Genomic DNA, 26,822 nt, shown 5'->3' with positions numbered 1-26,822 from the left:
CACCCCCACAGGGGCTTTCTGATTGGTGCCCAACCCATGGGGGTGTGTCTGCTTGGTGTCCCACCCCCACAGGGGCTTTCTGATTGGTGCCCAACCCCTGGGGGCGTGTCTGCTTGGTGTCCCACCCCCACAGGGGCTTTCTGATTGGTGCCCAACCCATGGGGGCGTGTCTGCTTGGTGTCCCACTCCCATAGGGTTTGTTTGATTGGTGCCCCCACCCCCATGGGGGGTGTCTGGTTGGTGCCCCCCCCATAGAGGCATGTCTGATTGGTGCCCATCCCACGGGGGTGTGTCTGGTTAGTGTTCCAGCCCCACAGGGTGTATCTGATTGGTGACCCCTCCATGGGAGGGCATGTGTGGTTGGTACCCTGCTAGCACAGTGTTGTCTGATTGGTGCCCACTCTTTGGGCATGTCCGGTTGGTCCCCCCACCCCCACCCACCCCCACACACACTGGGTGTTCCCACAGCAGCTGCTACAGCAGAGGCCTAGTAAACGCCCCATAGGAAAATGAGCGGGGGAACGTGGTCGGAGACCTGAAGACAACTGAAAGAGAAAGCCCTGCAGCTGTGGGCCAGACAGAGCCTCCAGTCACCCATCCACTCCCACACTCACTCAACAGCCAGTAATGGGACCTGAGCTAGGGGAGGTGGGGGTGGGGGGAGGGGAGGGGAGGGAAGCGGGCAGCTGCAGTCTCCTGGGCTCCCGTTCTGATGGGGCAGGCCGACCTAGACAAGGGCACCCGTGAGCAAGGTCCTGCCAGGCGCCCAGGAGCACTGCACTGAGGGCGCAAGAGGGAAGCGGGTGAGTGACTAGAGGGAGAAACGCCATGGCCTGAGGGAGAGCCCGAAAACCCCACGGCCTCCACCAGAGGTGGGTTCTGCTCTTCCTTCCTGCTTCTAACGCCACACGGATTTGTGTTTTCTACGGCATGCATGCAGTGTGCAGATTCATGGGCCCATGCCCATGTGCGCAGGCGTGGGTACCCCTACGTGGCTCTGGCGACTCAGAAGAAGGAAGGCACTGGAACATTCTAGACTAGCCATCCCGCAGCAAGGCCCAGCAAGTGGGGGCTCTGGGGGCAGAGAGAAGCCCTGCCACGGACCTCCCTCAGCAGATGTCACTCACACAAGCAGCATCACTCACCCAACAGAGGGGAGAAACTGAGGCACAAACAGGGCAAGTGCCCTGCTCAAGGCAGGGCAGAGTAAAGGAGGAATGCCAAGCCAGCCCTGCCTGCTCACGTGGCACCTGGCCTTCACCTTGCCCTGCACAACACAGTGCCAGGTTCTGAAAAGCAACTCAGAACCTCTCCACGGAAGAGCGCAACCATGACCCCAGCCACGCCTGGGCAGGTCACACGTGGTTTCCCTTGCCCCAAAACTCTTCCCTTCATGTGCCCTGACACGAACAAGTGACCCAAATGTCTGCTAACCCACCTGGGCAAGAGGTCTGTGTGCCCTTTCTAGTCATGAGTTTGAAGGATCCTTAGGACCCCCAAGATCTGCCAGGGAACCACAAAGACCCACCCCCAGCCCAAAGGTTCTCTGTGAAACTTATGATGAGTGGCCAGGGCTTTGGACAAACAGGACAGGTGCCTGTCACCCTGGGGAAACTTTTCTCTAGAAGCACCTGAGATCAGGAGAGGTCCGTGTGCCCTCGGGGGAGGTCAATTATTTTCCCTTCCCAGCATTCCACAGTACAATTACCATTCCGTTAAGAAACCACTGTGCACTCCTCCTTATTATACCTAGAGAGAAGTGCATAAAACAGAATTTCTCTCCTCAGAGAGAACTGACACAAAGTTTGGCAGACTTTTTGGGTACCTATTCAAATACAAATATAATCATTATACCATGAGAAGGATGTTAGAGTGCTTCACAAGACACTTAGTTTTCCATTTAAAATACATAATGGATGTTTTTCCAAGCCAGGATACCTAAGTGGGCTACTTCACTCTTTTTAATAGTTTTATATATTTCTGTGTATTCAAACAACGTCCACTTGAAGTTGCATTCTGGCAGGGTCCAAACACAATGAAATCGCGACCTGAAGATTTCTGTTTCCATCATTATACAAGGATTACAGTTGGTCCAAGGATGCATTTTAGCAAGTGACAGAGCCACAGAATAACAGTCACAAAAGTGACAGCCATGAAAATGACAGACACACTCCCAGGATAGCTTTGATTTTGAAAGTCCCAGCCCAAGTTTCCCCAAACTCTGACCATGTCGAATCTCCTTCCCCTGCAAATTCAACTCAACACACACACACACACACACACACACACACACACACACACACACACACTCTGCAACACCGGGTACATGAAATTCCATCTTGAGTCCCACGATCCTGGTTAGCCCACGATTAACAACAGTGATGATGAGAAATGCTCAAAGGGCAGCCAGGGCCATTGATTAGGCGGGTGCTCGGCTGGTGATAATGCCAATGGCTCACATGTGCTGTGGTCTTTGGCGAGACAGACCCTCCGCTCGGCTCTATCCTAACCTGGAAACGTTTGGTCCTTCTATAGTTCCATAGTCGGTGCTATTACTATCCCCATTTTAGAGATGAGGAGCCAGAGGCATATGGAGGTAAATTCTCTGTTCAACATGCAGACGTTAGGGGTAGAGGTGGACTATGAACCGACGGCCTCTAGTCCACTACACCAGGGCAGGGTGGGGTGTGTTGTGCCATGCAGCATGCATGGGTCGCCTGGCAGAGCCCTGGCAGGGACTCTGAAGGAAGGAAAGGCAAGGGACACGGGGCCTCCCTGCGACACCACCAAGGTCCTTCGGGAGAGAAAAGCGTGCTCTCTGCGTGGTCCTCTCTTTAGAGCAGGTCTTTTACTTTAAGCTATGACCCACCCAAAGAAGCAAATCATCTTTTTTTTTTTCTTTTTGGATCACACCCAGCGATGCTCAGAGGTTCCTCCTGGCTCTGTACTCAGGAATTACTCCTGGCAGTGCTCGGGGGACCCTATGGGATGCTGGGAATGAAACCTGGGTTGGCTGCATGCAAGGCAAATGCCTTACCCACTGTGCTATCGCTCCAGCCCTGAAGCAAATAATCTTAAGGAAAATATTCCTAGAGTTAGTATCCGCTACTGGGAAAAGGAGCAGCTCTGGGAAAATAATCAAACTCATATGTCCCCCATGTGGAGAGCCCTGGGGGCCCAGGGGGGCTTTTTCCCACGCTTGTCCCCTCCAGAGGAGCGGAATCAGTGGGTTCAACCGTGGGAACCCTCTGCCACGGAGTGCTAACTGCCTGGTAGACGCGGGGTCGACACTGCAAGAGTCCAGCAGAGGACACCTCTTTGCGTCTGGGGGTCTGTCGGGTTCTCACACCCGGCAGAGCCCAAGCTTCCTCTGACTTAAAAATACATCTGAAAAATCCCATGTCACAAAACTTCAAAACGCACCCACCCCGGCCCACCCAGGCAGCAGCTGAGTGCCAGCCTACCCTTAATGGATGGTGGTGCCTGGGGGCCATCAGGCGTGGGGGGCTGGGTCTCTGTTCGATAACACGTGCATCAGCAGCCAGGGGCTCTGGACCTCGGGGGTCCCTCTCGACCACTACATCCTGTCAGAGGTGGAACGTCTCGAGTCAGAGATCAGTGGGCAGGGGTGGGCTTTGCCGGATGCTCAGGGCTCCCCACATGTCCATTCAGCCCCACTCTGCCATCAGGTGGGGGCTCAGATATATCCCCACCCCACCCCCACCGCACTCCAGTGAGGGGCACAGGTTGTGGGGAGCACTTTCAAAGGGTTCAGCTCCCAAGGTGAAGGCCAGCTCATGAGCTGTGCGCCCCTGCTGGGGCTCAGATTTGGGGGGCCTGGGTGGGGGGAGGAGGATGCTTCTGTGACCACAGGGAGGACAGTCCTGTGTCTCTCTACCTCTCAGTTTCCCTGTCTGTAAAGTGGGGCTGATCATGATCACCGTGTGGCCATCCAACCAAACAGATGTCACCTGGGGCCACCACCCTGAACCCCTGCACACAGGTTCTATCCTCCCATCTCGGCCCTGGCACCTTCCTGCCCGGTCAGCTTCTGGATCTGGCTCTGCCCCTTGCATCCCTGTTAGCCGGCTCCCCAGTGGTACCTGGCAGGTTGAAGCTCTTCTGCTGTCTCGTGCACTGCGGGGACGGGTGCAGGGGAGAAGGCGGCGTGGCACTCGGAGGCAGCGGGGGTGCCGGCGAGGAGGGCGTGGAGGAGGTCGTGGACGAGGGGTTACTGCTTGAGTCCGGCTGGTAGGGGACAGGGATGTGGTCCTGCAGAGACATGCAGGGACAGGGTGACGAGTGAGCACATCACCTGTGGACCCCTCTTGCCCCAGCACCCACAGCCTAGACCCTGACCAAGCGCCAACCTCCCCTCACCCCAGCACGGTCGTCCCCCACTCCCTCCTCTCCACTGCACTGCACCCAGCTGTGCGGACTTCAGTAGAAGGTGACCACGTAATGACAGTTACGAGTGACAGCCACGGAAGTGAAAGCATGGAATGACAGCCACGGAAGTGAAAGCATGGAATGACAGCCACAAAATAACAGTCAAAGAAGTGACAGCCATGAAAGTGACAGTTACCTAATGACAGCCACTTAAATGACAATCACAGAAGTGACACACACACTCTCAGGATTGCTTTGATTCTGAAAGTCCCACCCCAAGGTATCCCAAGTGCTTTTTCCTGCCCCTTCCTCTGCTCCCAAGTTTTCAAAGAACAGCCTGACAGTGTCACCGAGTGGGTCCCAGGGAGGAGCTCAGTGGGAAGCAGCTGCACGGCCCTGACCCTGCAGGAAGGTGAGGGCAAAGGTCATCAGGTGCCCCTGGGAAGGTCCCGGCAGGGTGCTGCGGGGAGGAAGCCGTGCAGAAGCCTGGACAGCACCCCCAAAGACATGCCTATCAGGGATCTTGGCTGTGAGCTGTTCAGTGTGAGAGATCTAGAGATGCGTCATCTCGGAGCGGGGTCCGGCAGGGGTTCCCCAAAACCCAATGACTGGTGTCTAAGCCCACAGCGGGACCCACAGATGCAGGGGGAGCCCGAGGACTGCCAGGAGTGAGAAAGGGTTCACTTGCTTCAGTTCTGGTCTGGGAAGCAGGTACAGGGTACCAAGGGGACAGAGACGCCACCTGGTCCTTGGAGCCGGGTCCAATAATTGAGAGATCAGCCTGCATTATGCAAATAAGCCCCCACAATCACTCCAGCCCCATCAAATGAGAACTGAGAACTGTCCCTCAGGGATGTTAACAGCTGACTTCCAGGCTGGAGGCGGCCCTGGGGCAGGCCTGAGAAGGACAGTGGACAGTGGCTGCCTCCACGGCTGGCTCTGGGTGGAGGCCAGCAGAGAGACAAAGACCTCAGGCACGCAGGCCCTAGGAACAGAATGAGCCCCAAACTCCGTGTGGACACAGCTCAGTACCCAGGACTGTGACTTGGAAGGTGACCCTGCCCACAGGCCCTCCTTGGCCTTGTGAGTCCTCACCTAAGCCCCTGGCCCACCGCACTTCTGACTTAAAGGACCGAGACCTCAGGCACGGGTGTGGCTCTGAGCCACCAAGTTTGTGGGTCTGTGTTACGGCAGCCATGCAAGCCCATACATGGTTGGAAATGTTTCTGCCTCAGGACTTTTTTTTTGCTTTATTTTTTTGGGGGGGGGGTCACACCCAGCAATGCACAGGGGTTCCTCCTGGCTCTGCACTCAGGAATCACCCCTGGCAGTGCTCAGGAGACCATATGGGATGCTGAGAATCGAACCCAGCTCAGCCGCATGCAAAGCAAATGCCCTACCCGCTGTGCTATCATTACAGCCCTGCCTCAGGACCTTTGCATAGCAGTGCTTTCTGCCACCACAGTCTTGCCACAAATACACAGCTGGCTCTCAACCCTATCAGTAGCATCATGTTGTGACCAGCCCAGCCCTGGCCACCACTGGTCACTCTACCCCACTCAGCACCCCTCGCCTTCAAACGCACACAACTGAGAGAGAACATTGCGTCTGTTCTCTGAAGTCTGTCTCCATTACGAGCACGGGAACCTCTGGGACAATGATCTTTTTTTCCCTTCACTGCTGCCTCCCGGCCCCTGGGATAGCGCGTGGGCACCAGCTATGACTCAGAGCATCTTTTGTGGCCCCTGGGCCCTGGGTCTGAATCCTGACTGTGTGAGCCCAGAGTAGGGTCCCGGCCCCTTCAGTAAGCAGCTTCGTCATCCACAAAACTGGGGTGAAGACAGCGCCTCTCGGCCAAAGGCTTCTGCCGAGATGGATTCGCCGCTCCGTGGGTGTTTACAGCATGCGAAGTGCCTGGCGAGAGCAACAGCTTTGTTAAATAAACAACTTGCTGAGCAGTGCCGTGAAGCCGGGCAGCCAGCACTTAACCAACGGGAGCTGTTATCTACTGTCACCCTTCGTCACCCCGGAAGGATCAATCGAGTCCTACTTCTTTCACGCACAAGCCCTCGTACCAGAGAGCCAATCCATGTCCCCAAAGAAAGTAGCAGAGAAAGAACTGGGGCTGTGTGTGTGTATGTGTGTATGTGAATGTGTGTGCATGTGTGTGTGGGTGCATGTGCACATGTGTGTGTGTGTGTGTGCGTGTGTACGCATGGAGGCCTTCCCTCTCTGTTCCTTCTTTCTTTATTTTTTTTAATTATTTGTTTTTGCTTTTGGGGTCATACCTGGAGATACTCAGGGGTCACTCCTGGCTCTGCACTCAGGAATTACTCCTGGTGGTGCTCAGGGGACCATATGGGATGCTGGGAATTGAACCCCGGTTGGCCGCGTGCAAGGCAAACACCCTCCCCGCTGTGCTATTGCTCTAGCCCCTCTGCTCCTTCTTTAATTGGGTCATGTGGCTGACCCCATGTGATGACAGAGACCTCTGAATTGCCTCGGGGATTCCAGCAGATTCAGGGTTCCGGGTGCCCCATCCCTCCTCACACAGGACACTGGCCCTCAGTGCTGTGTTGCCTTGAGGTCTATCCCTCAGGACAAGGGCAGGGGGGTGGGTGGGGAGGGAAAGAGGTGACCGCTGCTGTCCTGCTCACCTATCACACAGAAGGGCACCTGGGAAAAGCCACGGAATAACAGCCACAGAAGTGAAAGCCACGTAATAACAACCACCAAAGTGACATCCATGACAGTCATGGAAGTCGTCACGTGGTTGTGATGATAAAGTCCTCAGGGTGCCCACCTCCCCACTTCTCCCCAGGCCCTCTCCCTGCCAAGGCGCAGCCCTCTGAGAATCAGAGGCCCCTAGTCCTGGCCTGTGAAGTGTGATGTGGACTGTGGGGGTCTGAGCACAGCTGGGGGCCCGCTCTGAGTCAAGGAAGTGCTGAGCCCCAACTTGCTGCTGGAGGCCTCTGTGGACCACAGACATCAGCCACGGTGGGAGCGGGGAGAGCCAGATAGCGCCCCCCAGTGAGCCCTGTGACATGCCTCGGGGTCCCAGGGAGGCACCATGGCCCAGATGGTGCGCGAGACTACCCAGGCCCAAGCTCCCCCAGGGTGCCCTTCTGTGGCGACCTCCACACCCTACGGCCAACAAGACTGTCCCCGTGTATTCAGACGTGGAAATGTTCTAGAAATGATGGGGCCAAGAGATTGGCGCGGGATCAGGGCATGTGTTAGGAGGCATCACAAATCCCCCCGAGCATTGCCGGGTGAGGCTCGGGAGACCCCAGAGCACTTCTGGGTGAGGCCTGGTCACCCCCAGCACCACGTCACGGGCCCTGTAGTGAACTGTGGGCCCACGGCTGTTCAAGAATCTCTCGTGGGAGCCCTGGGAGCCCCCCAAGAGCCCCCCAAATGCAGCCCCACAGTATCTGCTCTGTTCTCATCCGTCTCTAAACATGGGTTTATTAACGCTGCTCTTGGCTGGGGGACATTGCCCGCTGGGGTGGGGGGACTCGCTCCACCCCCTTTCACCCCTGTGGGCCAGCCCGGCTGCACCCCCGCCCCCTGCACTGAGGCTACTCTGCAGACTCGGGTACAGGGCTGGTGGGCTCCCACGGTTTTATGTCTCTGGGATAAAAGCCGAGGAAGGCGATGTCCAGCGAATCTGATAATTGCATGTTTTGTTTTTAAAGAAATCAGCAAAAACCTCCTCCCTGGAGTCGTGGCGCTGCTGTTTCTGACAAGCCCCTCCCCCAGGGTTGTCATCATCCATCACAGGCAGGTGTTGGCATCCATAGCTTTTCTGTGCAGGGGCTGCTCCCAGTGGTGCCAGGCTGGGGGGTGAGGGGCTGGGGAGGGGCGTCGGGCGCTGTTCCCCATTTGGCCTGGGCCAGAGTGCTTCATGGTCTGATGCTCACGGGCCCCAGGACGGCACCGCAGGAGACCCCCTCGGCAGGTGGGGGAGGTGGGTGAGAGCTGCTCATTTTGCCCAGTGGGGGGCGTGGTCTTCCCCAGCATCTTCTCTGGCCCACTCTGGCGGGGGCGGGGGGTGCCAGACTGCAGTGGGTCTAGACTCCCCATTGAGGTGGTCCGTGCCTCCTGTGGTGGGAGACAGTGGCCAAAGCATGCAGATTCCCCGCCCCCCCACCGGAAACGATCCCCGTCCTCATCCTTTGACTGGTGGGGGCAGGCTGCTGGAGAGCAGGTCTGGGATTGTCCCTGTCATCACCCAGAGCCTTCCTGTTCGAGTCTGGGGTGGGGGAGGGAGCCCTAAAGCTCTCGCTAGGCCCGTCATCGTTGCTAGGGTCCCCCACTCCCCAGCACCCCTGCCTCTCCCTCCAGACATGTGGCTGTTTTCTGTCATTCCAGGACATCATGTCCTGGGGTTTGTGGGGCGGGTGGGGGTACCTTGAGTTCACTTTTTTTTTTTTTGCTTTTTTGTGTCACATTTGGTGATGCACAGGCGTTGCTCCTGGCTCTGCACTCAGGAATCACTCCTGGCGGTGCTTGGGGGACCCTATCGGATGCCAGGGATCGAACCCAGGTTGGCTGCATGCAAGGCAAACGGCCTCCCCACGGGACTGTTGCTCTGGCCCCAGGGAATTTCTTAAATGTGAAGTTAAGAAGGGGCGAGGGATTTGTTACATACACGGAACAAATCATCACGAAGAACTTTATAATAAAGAAATGAAAAAGAAAAGATGCAAAGTAAAAGAAAAATGTCATTGTGGTAGCAAGCTTAACTGCCTCAACATAGCTGGCTAAGGTTTATTGCAGGAAATTTACTGCAGTTAAATATAGTTTTCCTGGAACTTCAAAAAAAAGAAGAAAGAAAAGAAAGGAGGAGGGAAAACTGGGGGGTTAAGGCATTTGCCTTGCGTGTGGTTGACCCAGATTCAATCCCGGCACCACATACCGTTCATCAAGCGTCCCCAGGAATGATCCCTGAGAGCAGAGAGCAGCAATAAGTCCTGGGCGGGTGTCACCCAACTCTGTTCTCCCCCTCAAAATAATAATAATTAGAAAAAGGATGGGAGGCCAGCCTAGCATCACTTATGAGAAACTCTGGATTCCATTGCAGTGTTTGATAACTCAGCAATTAGAGTTCGACCAATATGCTCTGCCCCATTTAAAGTAAACTCGTTTGTTACCTCTGCCTCTGTTCCTTCTCCTCTATCCTCCCATTCCTTCCTCTTCCTTCCCTGTCTGCCTCCTCCTGTTCCTGTTCCTCCTCCTCCCTCTCCTCTTCGTCATCCACCTCTGTCCGTTTTCTGGGGGTGGGACTTGTTACTGATCACTTCCTTTGATTCTCCCCAATAATCCTATCAGCCTGCCCCATTCCCAGGGAGGGGAAACCGAGTGCTCTGGTCACAGAGAAAGCGAAGAAGCTGGGACTCAAGCCCAGGCGGGCCGCTGCCTCCAGACCGCACCCCCCCCCACCCCCCCAAGACGCTGGTGAGAAAGCCGGACTCGGGCGAGCCACCGAGAATCACGAGGACGGGGAACGTTTCCAACCAAATCGACTCAGAAATCTGCTGCCCCGTCTGCATTGCTGCCTGACAGAAAAGATCTGCGTGAACCAGCCAGGGGAGAGGAACGAGGAAAAAATAGGCCAGTCCTGACGATAAGGCCCGTGCTCGTCCCTGTCCCAGCCCCACTCTGCACCAGGGTTAATTGACATCTCTTATCGCATTCACCGGCAGGGGATGAACAGAACCATGTCGAAGCCTGGCTACCTCGTGCCCCGCCCAGTGGGGCGCCCGGGGGCTCCGTGTGCCTCTGAAACCACAGGGCCAGGGTTTGAGGGAGTTCCGAGCCTCACCCACCCCAGACAGTGCCAAGGAGAGGCTGCGTTCTGGACACACACACACACACACACACACACACACACACACACACACACACGGCATCACCCCGGGAGCTGCAGTGCTGGCTCCCCTCCCCCCGTCCTCCCGGGGGTGGGGGACCCCCTCTCCCAGGGGCCTCAATCTTTAAAGCAGAACAAGGGAAGAGTGGCCGCAGGGTGACATTTGGATGGCAAGTCCCACGATTGACGCTGATGATAATAGCTAGAAATTTCCAGACACTGACCACGCATCTGTAACTTCACACTGTGCTTTCACGTTGATTATTCCATCCCCTCTCCCCAGCCCTTCCCCGAGCTTGCTGCTCTCCTAACCCACCCAGGGCAACGGGGGGGTAAGAGGGGAGACAGTGCTCGGGGTGGACTCCTGGCTCAGGGATCACTCCTGGTGGAGCTGGGCGGGGAGGGCACAGCTACCACAGGCAGTGCCAGGGGTTGGGGCCAGGGTCAGCTGTATGCCAGGCGAGCACCATTACCCCTGTACACACACACACACACACACACACTCTCTCTCTCTCTCTCTCTCTCTGTGCGTATATTTGTCTCTCTCTCTCTCTGTCCCTGTCTGTCTCTGTCTCTCTGTCTCTCTGTCTCTCTCTCTCTCTGCCCCAGCCCTGGGCACTGCAGAAGCACAAACAGTTCGGACTATGCCCCACGGGCAGGGATGGGGTCCTTGGTTCTGGGTCACCCCGGATCTGCTCCCCGTGCACCAGACTCGATCCTGCCAATATTCTGATCTGCCTCCTTGAGACGGTGCTTGGGCCAGGCCACCAACGTCCACGCAACCTCCGCCTTGTTGGCTGGGACCACCCACTGGGCACCTGGGCTACAGGGCAAGGGTCCTGAGTGCCCGGAAGCCACTGTGGATGTGCCCAGGCGGGCGCTTCTCCCAGCCTGGCCTGACTCGCCCTGGCACTTCTAGATCAGGGAGTGACAAGATATTTCTTTCCTTTTGGTGTGTGTGTGTGTGTGTGTGTGTGTGTGTGTGTGTGTGTGTATGTGTGTGTGTGAGGGGGAAGGGGTGTTGGGTCACAGCCAGCCATGCTCATGGGCTATTCCTAGCTCTGTCCTCAGGATCAGTTCTGGCGGGCCTTGGGGGGACCGTGTGCAATGCTGGGGTCTCCCCAGGGCCAGCCAGCGCCGGATCTGCCACACTGTCTGTCTCTCCAGCCCCCAACACTTTTTTCTGACATGGCCCCAGGGTTAATACTTGAGCGTTTGGGAGCCATGCGGAACCGCGACCCCTGAGTTTGCTGCTGAGCGAGAGGGCGTCACAGGTGGCGTGGCAGCCGCTGGGTCCAGAACCAACGGCAGCTGGATCTAGCTCCCCTCTGGCCAATGACCAGAACAGACGATGCCAGCCCAGGCCGTGCGAATCTTCCTGGTCAAGCCATCATGGGTTGGAGACAAACCGTCCCACCTGCCCTTAGCCCGGTCCTAACGGCAAACGCCTTGAGCAGCAAGGAAGAGCTAGAGCCGCCCTCCGCCTCGGGAGGAGGAGCAGGGTGGCCCTCGGGGAATGAGCAAGCACTGCCCTTTGCAAGAGGACGTGCCAGGCCCAGGGTCTCAGGGCGGGGGCTGGGTGGTCTCTCTGAAGCTACGTCCCCCCCGCCTAGAAGATCCCGCAGGTGCAGTGGGCCCCAGCAGAAGGGATCTAGGGAGAAAGGAGGGCGGGACAGAGCAGGGGAATGTGTCATGCACACTGCAGCAGACAGCCAGGGTGGCTGGCAGGCAGAGGGTGATGAGGCCCAGAGAAGCCCCTCTGCCTGCTGAGTGGATGATGCAGGCCGAGAAGCCAGACCCCTGCTCGTAAGCGGCCACACACCAGCATGATGCCCACCTGGCCCGTGAGCGCCATGGCAGAGCTCCCCTGAGCCCGGCCGAAGGGCCCCTGATCTGCCCTTCCTCACAGAAACCACCTGTTGGCAATGGGTCCCCTTCGCCTCAGACCTTGGAGACTGTCCTTTTGGGGACAGCTTGGGTTCCAGCCGACCTCTGGTTCCAACCGGCCCCCACAAAGGCCGTGAGAAATCGCACGGGCAATGTCCAGGCCTCACTGGTAAGAAAGATGCTCAGCCAAGCCCAGGGCCGGGCCACCCCGCGAGGTCAGAAACCCGCCGTCAGCGCCGCCCCCCACCGCCCAGCCCTCCCACTCTCTCGCCTCCGTGTCTCCAGCTGGAGCTCACAAACAGCTCCTCGGGCCTCGAGGTCGGATGCGACAGATGTGTCACAGAGCCGGGCGCCATCTGTACCGCGGCTCCTGGCAGATGGCGGGACGTCTCCGAGCACAGAGGGCAGGGCTGGGCCGCGGCCTCTCCGTGGCGCCTGTTCCTGTGTGCCCGAGGCAGTACTCAGGCACGCTCAAGTTTCACGCTCCTGGGTGGGCCCGGGGCAGGGGTGGGTTGGGGGGGGGATGCCCAGAGGGCAGGTACTGCACTGCCCCTTGCTCCTCCAATCCCAGTGGGAGACCCAGGACCCGGCAGGGGCCGCCGCTCACCTTGTTGATCTTGTTGGTCTTGGGCAGCGTCTGGCTGATGTGCAGGTCAGAGTAGCGGGGCGGTTTGCGGAGAGGGTTGTTGATGTCGCAGGGGACCGACTCTGTCCGCACTAGCCTTGCTGGGTCCGTAGGGCAAAAAGAAATGAGGGAGCAACGTAAGGACCTGCTGAGCTCAGGGCGCCGGAGAGCAGAGCTCAGAGGCTGCCCTGAAGCCAACCCCCGGAGCCCCCAAGACTAGACGGCGGTTCCCAGAGGGGCTGGAGGTGGGGTCACCAGGCCCCTGTCTGGAACGGGAAGAGGGACTTGCTCTGGGCGCCTCACGTTTGGTGACGGCCAGCACGGGACTTGGCTAGGGCGGATTGGTTCTTATTTATTTATTTATTTATTTATTGCTTTTTGGGTCACACCCGGCGACGCACGGAGGTCACGCGCGGGGGACCATATGGGATGCTGGGAATCGAACCCGGGTCGGCTGCATGCAAGGCAAACGCCTTCCCCGCTGTATTATCGCTCCGGCCCCAGATTGGTTTTTCTTAAATATCACCACGGTTTTGCATGACATTCACCTCAGAATTGGGCCCCTTCTGGGAAACCAGGTGTCCCTGACTTCTCAGGGCATCTACGGCAGCTCTCCGTGGCTGCCGGCTCTTCCCTGCAACCTTGAGGGTCGGGTCCTCCTCTGATATTTGTGGGGGTTTTCAGGCCTGAAGGGCCCGGAGCACTTTTGTCCTAAAGTTGGCTGCCCCGGGGGTCCCTGAAGAAGGACTTCATTCTCTTCCCCGCTTCTGCGTTTCCCCCCTAACAGAATATGGGGCTAAAGGACTATTTTGTGACCCAAGTCACGCCAGCCAGGCTCCTCTCCCGGGCCCCTTCTTTACCCTCCGTCTGGACCAAGGACCCCGGGAAGGGACCAGAGCGAGAGGCTGGGCCCAGAGTCGCTCCCGCTGCAGTTTCTCATTTATCAGACGCGCTTCTCTGCCGCGTGCAGGGGAGTGTTGGCGGAGGAGCTGAAGCCTCGCACTGACCCGGGGATTTCATTTCTCTGCTTAGCCCCAGCTGCCATCTCCATGGAAACCGACTCTATTTCCAACTTCCGAGCGGCAGGGAAGGGGGTGGTGGGTGGGGAGCAAGACGCCGGTGGACTCGCCGAAAGTTCCTGGGCAGGTAGGGCGGCCTTGGGGGGACCCGAGGGGGCGGTGGCGGTGGGTGGGTGGGAGGCAGCCCACCTCAGAGGCCAGAGCTCCGAGGGAGGGCCGGCTTCTAGCAGGTTCCCTCTGGTCTCTCTGTGGGAGGCCAGCTCCCCTGGAGCCTGAGACGGAGGGGTGGGGAGGGGGCGCCCCCGACTGAGGCTGACCCCCCACGGGGACTCAACGCCGTGAGAACTCAGGGTTGAAAATAGCCTCGTGCTCATGGGCTGTGGACAGTTGTTCGAGGAACAGATGGTTCTTAATTAAGGCGCTGGGAAGGGCCCGAGAGGCGGAGAGTTTTCCTTCCCTTGCAAGTTCCTGGGCTGGGGAGGGACGCCAGGCAGACATCCTCGAAACCCCTCTGGAACACACCGCAGCCCTCTGGGCAAGCAAGCTGCCTCCTTCTGGAACTCTCTCTTGGGACAGGTTTCCCGCCCGCCCCGCCTCCCCCCTCCCCCCACCCCCTCCCCCGGGCTGGGGTGTAGCAGAGCGAGGGCTGATGTCTGCACACAGGCACAAGCCGGTTGGTTCCCTTCCAACCCCTGGGGGCGGAGGCAGGGTGCTGGCTACTGCCAGCCAGGAGGGTTTTTTAACTTTCCAATAAGCTGCTGACATTTTAAATCAGGTGAAGGCACCTAAAACTCTCCTGTGCCTTCCTCAGAGCCTCAGACAGGCGGTGGCCACGGGACCAAAGGACTGTTCTTGCTCCCCGGCTGAAATTCTCTACTGCTGGACCCCAGAGGCCTCTGGGCTTGCATTCCTCCTCAGCTTCAAAGGGCTCGAACCCTCTGCAGAGTGGACGGGGTCGGGGGCTGGAGTCAGGAATCAGGCATGCCTTACAGGCCCCCAGTGTTCGCAGGTGGCTGGTCTGTGGCCCCACATTCCCAGGGCAAAGGTCTGGCTCAGCAAGGTCCACTAGAACGTTATATGATGATGTACCTGTCTGTATGTGCATTCTTCAATGCGGTACCCACAGGGGCTATGGGCTCTGGAAATGTGGCTGAGCACTTTTTTTTTTAAATTACAAGCGACATTCAGATAGTCCAATGGGGTTAGTAGCTACAATAACGGACAGTATCGGCCTCCAGACAGGAGATGTCCCCTGGGCATATGCTATCATGTGGACTGGAGTCGGGGGCAAGCAGTCAGGTCCAGGGTCACTATCTACAGCTTCATGGGCAGTATCCCATTATGGAGTCCCCCACGAGTTTTTCCTTCCAGCAATACTGTCTTTGCTTTTTGCTGCACAGAAGGTTGGTAATAACTTTTCAGAGGTACCTGAGACCTCCCTACTTCACAGGGGGGCCTTGACACTCTTCAGACTCCAGGGGATAATATACAGATGGGGGGGTCAACCATCAGTCACCATCAAACCCCGAAACAGCCACCTTCCACGGGACCAGTGGGCAGGACACAAAGGAAGGACATGCTCTTGTGTGCTCATGGCTGGGGATGAGGAGCAAGAGAACTGGGGGAGGGAATGGGAGGGGAATCAGAAGGACAGTATGAAAAAGAAGATTTCAAGAAGGGAGATGAGTCTATGTCGATGCAGATGTGTCCAAGACACCAGAACAAGGGTAAGGAATAGGGAGAGCGCCTGGGGGTGTCAGGAGGGAAAATGTCAAAGGGAAAAAAAGGAGACAGGCAAGGATTAGGGAAAAGGGGCATCCAGGATTGTCTGGGTGGGACAGCCACCTCAGGTGGCCTGGGGAGTTCCCTGCTGGGTCCAGGGCAGCGAGTGTTGGATACTTACCTCCTCTGTGGATGATGAGCAGATGGCAGGGCGGGGCTTCTTTGGTGCATTTGTTGTGACACTTTAACCTGAGAGAAAAAGAAGAAAAGATGAGTGGATGGATAGATGGATGGGCGGTGGGTGGATGGATGAACAAATGCATAGACACATGGGCAGGGAGATGGACGGATGGATGGATGGATGGATGGATGGATGGATGGATGGATGGATAGATGGATGGATAGACAAATGGGCAGGGAGATAGATGGATGGATGGATGGATGGATGGATGGATGGATGGATGGATGGATGGAGACATGGGCAGGGAGATGGATGGATGGATGGATAGACAAATGGGCATGGAGATGGATGGATGGATGGATGGATGCATCAGTAGAGAGATGGACAGGAGAATGGGCAGGTGGGTGGGTGGATAAATGGGTGGGTGGGTGAATTTATGCATAGATGGATGGATAGATAGATGGATGACTGGGCAAATGGACAGATGAACAGGCACATGGATGGATGGATGGATGGATGATGGATGGATAGATGGAGAGTGGGAGGGATGAGTGGATGGATGGATGGATAGATGAATGAATGAATCAGGAGATAGACGAACAGATGAATGGGAGGTAGATGGATAGATGGGTGGGTAGGGTGGGGGTGGCTGAATTGATGCAGAATGGATGTATGGATAGATGGATGAATGGGTGGATGAAGAGATGAACAGGCAGATGAATGGATGAATGGAAGGAGGGTGGGAGGGATCAATTGGAGAGGCAGGTGGATGGATGCATGATGGATGGAGGGATAGATGGATGGAGGGTAAGTTGAAGGGTGAGAGCAGATGAGAATGATGGATAGAGGGATGGACGTAAGAGCAGGTGGATGAATGAGTAGACGAAGAGAGGTGGTGGAAGGAAGAAAGGTCCGGGAGGTTCAGAAAGCTCTGAGGTCTGTGGGAACCAACGTGTGATATCAGCGGCATCAGCTACTGCATACCCTGGGCACCCGGGAGAGTAAATGAACTTTGGAGAGGACAGTGCTTGGCTCCCACCGGCCAGCTTACCTGGGCCAGAAGTGGGCATCAACGATTTCACCAAGAGTGCCCATGCCCACAGATATGTTTTCCTACCCAGTTGTATTTCTCATCAGCAGCACCCATCGATCCTAGTCATCATTTCCTATTTGCCCGTGGCCCCATTTTTGAGCCCTTCTACACACACTCCACAGTCTACAGACAGTCGGACACTTCTAACACCCCCAAGTGACTACTGCTAGCACCCCCATTTTACAGAGAGAAGAACTGAGTCTGACTTGTCCACCTACAAACCGGGATCGGTGGTCCCCACATCCTGAAGGGCTCAGGCGATCAGAGAAGGCTAGGCAAATCTTCCCCTTCAGATAGATGAGTTGAGTTTTGAGAACTATTACGTTTAAGAATTCAGAGCTGGGACTGGAGTGATAGTCTAGTGGGTAGGGCGTTTGCCTTGCACCTGGCTGACCGGGTTCGACCCCCAGCATCCCATATGGTCCCCTGAGCACCGCCAGGAATAATTCCTGAGTGCAGAGCCAGGAGTAACCCCTGTGCATTGCCAGGTGTGACCCAAAAAAGCAAAAAAAAAAAAAATCAGTTAAAACATCCTCCTTTGAGATAAGGCTCAGATGGGAGTTTGCCGTAACTTCAAAAGAAGGATTCCCAACCCCCAATTGCTAGGACCTGGTGGTGACACTTTCTTGATTGTCCCCTGTCACCTGGAGGGCCACACACACACACACACCATGGCAAAGGTTACTCTGTTCCCTCAGGATTCCAGGACCATCTTCGTGTCTACCAGCCTCTGGCCACCGGTGGTTTCCCGGAGGCACCCTCTGGCCGCCCTGAGATTTCCTGTGCAAATGCTGCTCTGCGAGGGAGGGGTGTGGGATTACAGGCGCCCTCTCCCCCTTCGCCTTGGCACCGAGGGCCACGTGCAGGCCAGACACACACTGCATGGGGACTCCCCACAATCAGCCTAGCTCAGCGGTTCTCAAGGTGGGGGCCCGAGACACGCAGGGTCAGCACGCTCTGGGAAGCTGTCAGAAATGCCAGTTCCAGAGGCTCCACCCAGATCTGATGAGTCAGAGGCTGACGCTGATGAAGCACGATCTGTCTCCAGCCAGCACTCTGGGAGGTGTGGGGAGCACCAGGGTCCCAAGAGTGGCCCAGGATCGCGCTTCCCAACTAGGGGCCTAAGCCCCCCACGGGCCCCAGGATATTCCAATTGCATCAACTAGGGGGCACAGCATGAGGCCAGGGGACAATCAGTAGGATGGGGGCCACAAGGCGTGATCAAGGTCATGGGGGGGCCACGGTGGAAGCAGGTTGAGAAACTGCTCTAGTGGACAGACAGTTTGGGGATGGGTGTGCGGATTTTTTTTTTATTTGGGGGTCTTTTATGGCCTCCCAAGGGCCCGCGTTCCACCTTGCTGCAGGAAAGCGAGATTTGGGGACAGGAAGTGCCAGGGAAAGCTGGAGAGGTGTGAGTGGCGTGGAATGACACAGATTCTTGTAAGGAGAACCCGAACCTCTCACCAGTCTCCTCTCATCTGACTTGCCTGAGGGTCAATCTCTGGGTACCCCCTCTCTCCTCTGTTCCCGGCGGGACTGCTGTGCTCTCTGCAGAGAAGCACGCCTGCTTACCTTGCCAGTGAAATATCACTTTTTTCCAACTTGTCTTGTTCCTCATGGCAAGCTACGCTTCTCTATTTACATACTGTTTTGTTTTTTGGAGGGGGGGTCACACTTGGCGATGCACAGGGGTTCCTCCTGGCTCTGCACTCAGAAATCACTCCTGGCAATGCTCAGGGGACCCTATGGGATGCTGGGATTCGAACCTGGGTTGGCTGCGTGCAAGGCAGGCGCCCTACCCTCTGTGCGATCGCTCCAGCCCCCTGTTTTGCTCTAAATAATGTAGTTGGGAATCCAAAAGGCCATTCAGAGTCAACAAACAAATGGAGGGCTGCCCCCCCACTTGGCTAAACCATGGCCCAGTGGCCAGCTGCTGGCTAAACTGGGAAAGGTGACTGAGACCATCTGGAACCTTCCATAAGAGACGGCAGCTCACTGAGAGACTGGACAGCGGGCGGGAACGGAGGAGAACCCTGCGGGTCTACAGTGTGACCGCGTCTCGGGTGACCAAGACGGCCCATGCCAACGGCAGCAACTACTGCTGACCCCACTTCTGGAGCGGGCACCTGGGGCCCTGCCAACCTGGAGACCTGTCCCAGGTCTAGCACCAAGAGGTGGGCAGACCCAAAGAGTTCTCAAGAGTCTGTTGGGTTCTAGAGGCACCAGAGCCCTGGGAATCTTCTGGGCCTTGGGGAGATCCAGCTGCTGGGTGGGTAGCCCCGGATTGGGGGCGTCCCTGACACCAGAAGTTTCCACTCAGGTCTGGAAGCTTCCAGAAAGGTCTCATCTCTGCTCCGCCCTCCCACCCCGCCAGCTGCCAACCTTGTAGAGCAAGCCCTAGGGGGAGAGAGAGTGAGGTACCATTCGGGAAGGATACCCACCCCCTCAGCACCCACCTTCGGGCCACTGCCGAGCCAGGCCTGAAGACATTGGGAGACCCGACGAGCACCCCGTGATTATTAAAGGAAGCTGGGCACACCCGTTTGGTCAGTCACCACGGGCCATTCTGGTTTCAGATCGTGAACACCATGGTTTCAGATCCTGGTCCTGAACGTCTCCCAGAACATTCCAGAAGTCCTGCCACGTGTGGGCTGTGGGCTCCAGCCTGACTTGGGGGGGCGCTACCCACCAAGAGGCAAGCCCCCTTTGAGCTGAACACGACTGTTGCTGCGAGGACCCTGGGAAGAAATTCTCAGGGTTCCGCCCACAAGGTGGCACAAGGGGGCACCCCAAAGCCCGCACCCAGACGGGAAAGGGCTGCCTTCCAACCTCCTTGAACAAGTGCTCAATTTGTTTTTTAACTCCCAGTGATAAGATAAGCTTCAGTTATCAGGAGAGAAGTTGCTTACGAGGCTCATTCTCCCCCAGAGGAGCGCTGCCAGGGGAGACAGCCTCAAGCCAGCCTGAGGCAGAGCCGAGTCTTTGTCTCCGAAGCCCCCTTGCCCGCCCCTGCTTTGGAGTACCCGAACCCACTACAGCTAGTGCAAAGTACATTCTGGGCAGGGGCCGAGAGGTGGTTGAGGCGGGAGAAAGAAAACACAAAGCGAACAAACAAAAAAAAAACCAAAAAAACTGGGGACAGACACACAGTTCTGATCAATAATCAAAAAAGGATTTTTTTGGCCACACCCAGCAGTGCTCAGGAGTTCCTCCTGGCTCTGCACTCAGGCTTCACTCCTGGCGGTGCTTGGGGGACCCTATGGGATGCCGGGGGTTGAACCCGCGTCAAGCTTCAAGCAAAGCAGACAGCCTCCCGCTGTGCTATCACTCCAGGCCCCCAAAATGGTTTGTTTCTTTTCAAGGTACCCCCTGTTGCTTGTGAGAAACAGTCATGGCCCTGTCTGCATTCTCCCCCCTGGGCCCCTTCTCTTCCCCACCTGGCAGAGGGGGGCTGGACCTGGCCCAGATGCAACTGGACTCCCTGGAACTCTGGGACTGTGGTGGAGAGAGGACCCCAGGGTGGCAGCTTGGGTTTCCTACAGACCTGCCACCACCCCGGGGGAGGGTGGGCACTGGGATCATCAGACGGGCCCTTGGCCGTGCCCCTCGCTCACCCACCCCTCCCCCACGCAAGCTACTCATTGATTCCTGACAGCCTCCCTGTCATCATCTGTAAAACGGGGTTATGAACACAGCCTTCCCCGAGCTGTTTCGAGAATTAAATGAAATCAAATTAAATGCGTGCCCAGTCTTCAGCCCGGCCCTCGGCAAGTCCCTGGCATGTGGGTACCGTGAGTGTCACCACTGCCGCCATCGTCATCCTCAACAACCCCCGGCTCAGCCTCCGGGAGAAAGTCTCGGCAGCGCAACTGTAATTGGACTCCGGTTTTCGCTTACAATCAGGTAAGAAGTGCCTACGAGGGACCGTTAATTCCTGTTATGATTGAGGGGAAAAGCTGAAGTGTTTCTATTCGTGGCCGAAGTTAAGTTGGGGCTTCAAGCTGGTGCTCGCGGAGCTGCGCCTCCTAATTACATGCTGCCAGTATCCTGTCTGCGGCGCCCGCTCCTGCCGCTTCCCGGAACTTCTCCGCAGCTGCAGCCGCAGTGCCGGCCTCTTCACGGGGGGTTCGGGCGAAAGGGAGCGTCTCCGGAGGGCCCCCACGCACCCCCCCCCAGCTCGCTCGAATTGCAGCCAAGGTCTCCTGACCCGAGGAGGGACCCTGCTCACTGAACCCGGACACTGTTGGTCAAACTGCAGGTTGATGCAAAAACAGGGACCGGGAGGGCACAACAGGATAGAGGCACCAATGCGCCCGGGACCAGGGGAAGGGCCCAGTGAAGAGCTGGGGCGCAGGGCCTGTGGGGCGCCGACAGTGTCCACACAAGGCTGAGTCACAGTGGACAGGTCCAGTCTGCAGGGCAGTGCGAAGAGGGCCATGAGCTCAGAGCCTTAACCCTGGGGTTCTGGGGTGCAGGGATATTGCCTGGCTAAAGCATACAGATTAATATGCTTGTAAACCATGATAAAAAAAAAACAGGGCTGGAGCGATAGCACAGTGGATAGCATATTTGCCTTGTACACGGCCGCCCTGGGTTCGATTCCCAGCATTCCATATGGTCCCCGAGCACTGCCAGGAGTAATTCCTGAGTGCAGAACCAGGAGTAACCCCTGTGCAACGCCGGGTGTGACCCAAAAGGAAAAAAACCCACCAAAACAGAAGACCTCAATGTACCCCTGAACAACACCGGAAACCGTGTGCGTTGGAGCCCGGCTTCTCACAGGTCAGTCTTAACTTTTCCAGAGGAAGGATCGTGGGTCTTTCACGCACTGCTGCCGCCCCCCGCCCGGGTCCCACGGGGACAGGGCTGCTCAGAGTGACTCAGGCTACGTCCCCGGCACACAGGGCACTGGACACCCCGTTTCTGAGTGTTTGAAGCTGGCCCACTGTAGCCCAGCAATGAGTGTCCTGGAGGTGCCCTTTGTTTAGGAAACGGGTGGGGGGCAGAACGGGGATGTGAGCTGTGGGGGAGGGGTCCAACCTCCCACTCCCCGGCCCCACGGGGACTGTATGGCACCGTCTGCGATGTTTCTGGTTAAATGATTCAACTTCCCGGAACTTCAGCTTTGTTCGACTCTGGATGGGACCTTTGGCAGGGACAGGAAGTTAGCGGAAACCTCGACTCACTCGTATGCCCCACCAGGCTCCTCCCTGGTCCTGTCCCTTCGAACGGGGAAGGTGCCAGCCTCGGTGGGCATCAGAGAGGTTCAGTGACCTTCCAGCCAGCACACAGCCAGGATGTGGGCAGAGCAGGCCAGGCCGTGACCTCAGCATTCCCTGGTTCCCACTGGGCCTCACCTGTGTCACCCTCTCTGGAAGCAGGTCCTGCCAGGGGACGGTTTTTGGGCTTGGTTTGGTTTGATTTTGCTTCTTTTTGTTTCGGGGCCACACCTGGAGGTGCTCAGGGCTTGCTTCTGGCTCCTGAGCTGAGAGCACCCTCCTGGTGGGGCCAGGGGGACCCTATGGAGTCCCGGGGATCAAGCAGGCAAGTAAAGCAACTTCTCCCAGGGCTGGGGAGATCAGTCAGGCTGTGCCAAACAAACAAACACCTTCCTTCCAAGTCTCTCTCTCTCTCTCTCTCTCTCTCTCGCTCTCTCTCTCATCTGTTCCTCTGTCTCTTTCTCTGCTCTCTCTCTCTCTCTCTCTCTCTCTCTCTCTCTCTCTCTGTCGAGCAGGTCACTGCTTTGCCTTCCTGCGAGAAACGCAGAGATGGAAGAGAGGTCTGCCAGGCAGCAGGCGGGCGGGACGCAGAAGGAGCCGTGGGCTGGGGTGCGGGGAAGCCATCACCCATCACCCCGTGGCTGCCGGAGCCCCCTCCAGCCGCTGCACACGCAGATCCCATCTCTGAGCTCAGAGTCCTCAGCGGGGACGAAAGCGCATCCGCGGAGAGAACTGCAGATTGCTTTCGGAGCACATTCCCCATTAGGCCATTAATCTCCCTATTCAGAGCGCCAACAAGGCGGCTGATGATGATTCCGGAGGAAGTGGGCACTGAACCGAAGCAGGAGGGAAGGGGGTTAGACATTCAGAAGCCGCCCAGCTTCCGGGGTGGAGGGGGACCCCTAAACCAATCCACAAAGTCAGGAAGAGTGTTTGCTTCCATTTCTGAGGTTCTCTGAGCAATTTACACCCCCCTTCCCTCCCTCTCTCCCTCTCTGTCTCCCTCTCTCTTCCTCTCCCTCTTCCTCTCTCTCTCCCTCTCCCTCTTTCTCCCTTTGTCTCTCCCTCTCCCTCTCCTTCCCTCTCTCCCTCTCTCCCTCTTTCCCTCGTCATCTTTCTCTCTCTCCCTCTCTCCTCTCTCTCCCTCCCTCCCTCCTCTTCCTCTCTCTCCTTCTCACTCTCTCCCTCCCTCCCTCTCTCTGTCTCCCTTTCTTCTCTCTCCCTCTCCCTCTCCCTGTTGTTATTTTCACTATCTAGCAAGGTAAGTCCCCCCCACTTCCTACTGCGGTGCTCAGGACTGACTCCTGGCTTCATGCTCAGGGATCATTACTGGCAGGGCTCAGAGGACCTTGTGCAGTGCTGGGGATCAAACCCAGAACCCTCCCGCACGCAAGGTGCATGTCCCATCCCCTGAAGTTTCTCTCTGCCTCTGCTCTTGATTTTTTTTTTTTTTAAGAAAACTCATTGCCTTGAAGGCAGGACCAAGCCCCTCCTCTTCAGGAGAGGAGGATTTCGGAGAACAGAGACGGCACAGCTGGACTGACCCACGCTCTCTCCCCAAAGCTCCAGGATTGGCCGAGCACCCCTCCCCCAGCTTGTCCTGATCCCCACCCTCCTTTGGCCCAAGCAGCCTCCGGACAGGGACAGACGGACTGACCCAGCGGAACCACTTCCTGCTCCTCGGGGCAACACACACGCTGATGCCGTGATGTCGCAGCCATTGGGCTGGGGGGTCTCCTTAACCCACACCTGTGAGCGGAGGTGCCAGGGGCCACTTCCGCAGGAAGGGCTGGGAGAGGCAGCAAGAGTGACGAAACCTGGTCCTGGTTCTCAGGAGTTGACTCCCTCGCCTCTAATGTGCCCTTTTTGTGCCCACATTCGGTGTGCCGAGATCCCTGCGTCCCTGGCCTCGACTTCCCCGGCAGCCTCTCTGACACGCAGACCACCCCGGGCGAGCCTCGGGGAACAAACAGCCGACCTGCCCCTCTCGGGCCAAGGCAAATGCTGCAGGACTGTCTTTCCAGAAGAGCAAGTCCAAACTGTCACCCCCCCCCCCCCCCCCCCAGTGACAGTGCTCATAACCACATCCCCTAGCTCAGCACACTGTGCTGAAACCCGCCGGGCATGCAGGACTCGGCTGTCCCGGCGGACCCTGTGTCCACCACTCCGTCGCGTTCTAAGGGCTGTACACCCAGGGCGTGGAGGGGGGGGGCACGGCACAAGGCCACTGCGACACGCATGTTCTGCCCAGGGCTGGCTCAGAGGTGCCAGGAGCCACTTCCGCAGGAAGGGCTGGGAGAGGCGGCATGAGTGATGAAACCTGGTCCCCTGGGCCCGGCCCTCTTGCTGACACTGTCACCGAGGGAAACTGAGTCCTGTCCGCCAAGGGAGTCCAGCATGGTGCTGGGGGGCTCGCCCTGTCGGCTGCACTCAGCACATCCCCGTCCCCTCCCGCCCCTGCAGGGTCCTGGCTTCCCGCTCATTACTGCGAGAACAGAGGGTTCCAGGCGTGAAGGCTGCCTCGGAGTACTGCTGCTTGATACTCGAAAATTAAGCCGGCCTGGAAGGGCTCAGCACCCGCCAGGTGAGTTCCGGCTGTGTCCCTCTCACCTAATTACCCGACTTCAAAGCCTTCTCCAGGCAGGGGTGGCGATGAGAGAGCTGCCTGCCCCCCCCCCCCCCCCGGCCCCCACCGCTCCGCACCAGTCCCAGCCTCGATCCGGGGATGATAACACCCCCGTGAGACAGCCGCTGGCACTGAGGTGGGGATGGGGCAGATTTGAGGCTGGACCCCAGGACCTGGGTCTGTGTGTCCGAAGGCCACAGGGGAGCCGTGTCGGGTGGAGCAGGGGGGCTCACCTACAGCAGGGCCTGAGAGAAGGCAGCCGGGGAGGGGGCCCCCAACTGCTGAGGTTTGGAAGTAATTGCTCCTGACCCCCTAATTCTGCAATAGGGGCCAATGGCTGGAACTATCGAACCCGCCGCTCCACCCGGGAAGGAGGGGAGCTCAGCCTCGCCGTGAGTCTTGCCCAGCTGAGAGTGACCAGCACCATGTCCCCTCCGCAGGGTAGGGACCTGGGGGCAACACACACGCTGATGCCGCTATGTCGCAGCCATTGGGCTGGGGGGTCTCCTTAACCCACACCTGTGCGCGGAGAAGGAGGGCTGGATGGGAAGGCCGAGACGGCCGTGGAGGGCGACCACGCTCAGAGCCGGGCACCGACTCCAGGAAGGTCCCAAGGTCAGAGGCGGGAAGCGAGAGGTGGTCTGTCCCCACACGCAAGCCCCCAAGGGGCAGAGTTGGGCCCAGAGCCCGCACCCATCTGCCCTGCCGTGACCCGTGGGATGGAGGAGGGAAGCAGGGCCCTGCTGGGTCGCGGGGTGCAGCCTTCCCAACTCGAGACCAGCGAAGGCCATGGGGACAGACAGACAGACGGGGCCTCTGGGGTCAGGGTTCAAGCCCTGATATTGCACTGGGCTCTGCGGCCAAGTCGGGTCCACCTCCCCTTGCTGACACTCAGCGTGGCCATCTGTAGAATGGGGCAAATCACAGTATCCTCTCTGAGAGGCAAGGGGAGGAAAGAGGAAGGAGGAAAACTTTGCAGAGTCAGGGAGGGGCCGCCCCCCAGCAGAGCTGCCCCCGACCAGCCGAGGAACCGAGCGTTACCGGAGGAAGCACATTCGTCACGTCCTGCTCGCTCTCTGGAGCTGCTTCAGTTGCTGCTGTGTTAGCAGCACCGAGGAGCTACAATGCAGAGCCCCCACGCTCCCCACCAACGCCCGACACAGTTCCTAACGGGTCAGTCAAGAGGAAAGGCGCTGGCCCCTGACCTGGGCTGCCAGTGAGGAGGAAGGTGGGTGCCACCCGCCTGCACCTGGGGACCCCACGTCGCAGTGCTCTGGTTCCCGTGCTCAGCTGCAGCTCGTGCCCTGAGCCCCAAGGGGAGAGGTGCCTTGAGGACAGGATTCTGGAAAAGAGGGAGGCAAGTCTCCTAGGAATCGGGAACCTGAACCCCGGGATGATCTCAGAGCCCTGGAGCTCAGCCTGGACAGGAGAACTGGGGGTGCAGGGGAAGGGGTCGGGGTGAGCAGGGGCTTCAGGGACAGCCACTTACTTGCAGTTCTTACACTTGAGGCCGAAGAGCATCCCCTTCCCGCAGACGGTGCACGTCTGCGCCATCCAGTACTTGGTGGAGAACCTGCAGGAAGAGAGAGGAGACGCTTGAGGCCTGGGGACAGCGACTAGTTGGAGGAAGAGCTGCAGAAAGGGGGTGCACTCGGGGACCCCGACTTTGAGCCTGCAACTGCTGAGAGTGAGCGTCTGCCTCAGGCGGGTCTGAGCAGGACGAGGAGATGGGGGAGTCACAGCTGCAGCACCCCCGTGGGCTTGGGCAGGCAGGGACCGGGGCAAGTGCCGGGCTCAGCGAGTCGGGCTGGGCTGGGTTTGACCCAGACCCTCAGGGCAGTCCCTCAGGTCGCTGCCTGGTGGCTGAGACCATCTGCTCAGTGCCGGGACAAGACGTGTTGGGCCACTGCTTCCTCGGAGTCGCGAGCAAGGCGGAGCGTACCTGGAGTCCATGGGGGCCCATGTCTGCTCATCAGACCCCTGAGAGCTCCAGAGTCCCCCCAAATGAAAGCTGAGATGCCCCCAAACCTTGGGAGCAGAGAAGAGTCCCGGGGCAAGTCTTTCTGGCTGTCCCTTCTCTGTGACCCAAGCCCCGCCGGCCCGTAAATCTCGAGCTGATGGGGAACATCCACGGCCAACCTCCGGGACCCCTGCTGCCCCTATGTGCTCTCCCCACCCGCCCACACCCC

The 26,822-nt window shown here is 57.9% G+C and overlaps 1 protein-coding gene across 1 annotated transcript in view; it reads right to left on the bottom strand.

Annotated features, from left to right (window-relative positions):
- KSR2 (kinase suppressor of ras 2) overlaps positions 1 to 26,822 on the bottom strand; it is a 334,988-nt gene that overhangs the window by 49,295 nt on the left and 258,871 nt on the right. Inside the window, exons 7-10 of the mRNA XM_056131018.1 lie at positions 26,123 to 26,206; positions 15,696 to 15,763; positions 12,756 to 12,874; positions 4,104 to 4,272 (exon numbers count right to left, since the gene is read on the bottom strand). Coding sequence (XP_055986993.1) covers positions 4,104 to 4,272; positions 12,756 to 12,874; positions 15,696 to 15,763; positions 26,123 to 26,206 — 440 coding nt within the window. The remainder of the gene's footprint in view (positions 1 to 4,103; positions 4,273 to 12,755; positions 12,875 to 15,695; positions 15,764 to 26,122; positions 26,207 to 26,822) is intronic.

This window comes from Sorex fumeus, unplaced genomic scaffold (assembly GCF_029834395.1).
Source record: "Sorex fumeus unplaced genomic scaffold, SorFum_2.1 ptg000083l, whole genome shotgun sequence".
NCBI lineage: Eukaryota > Metazoa > Chordata > Mammalia > Eulipotyphla > Soricidae > Sorex > Sorex fumeus.
This window is presented reverse-complemented; position numbering and strand designations above follow the sequence as displayed.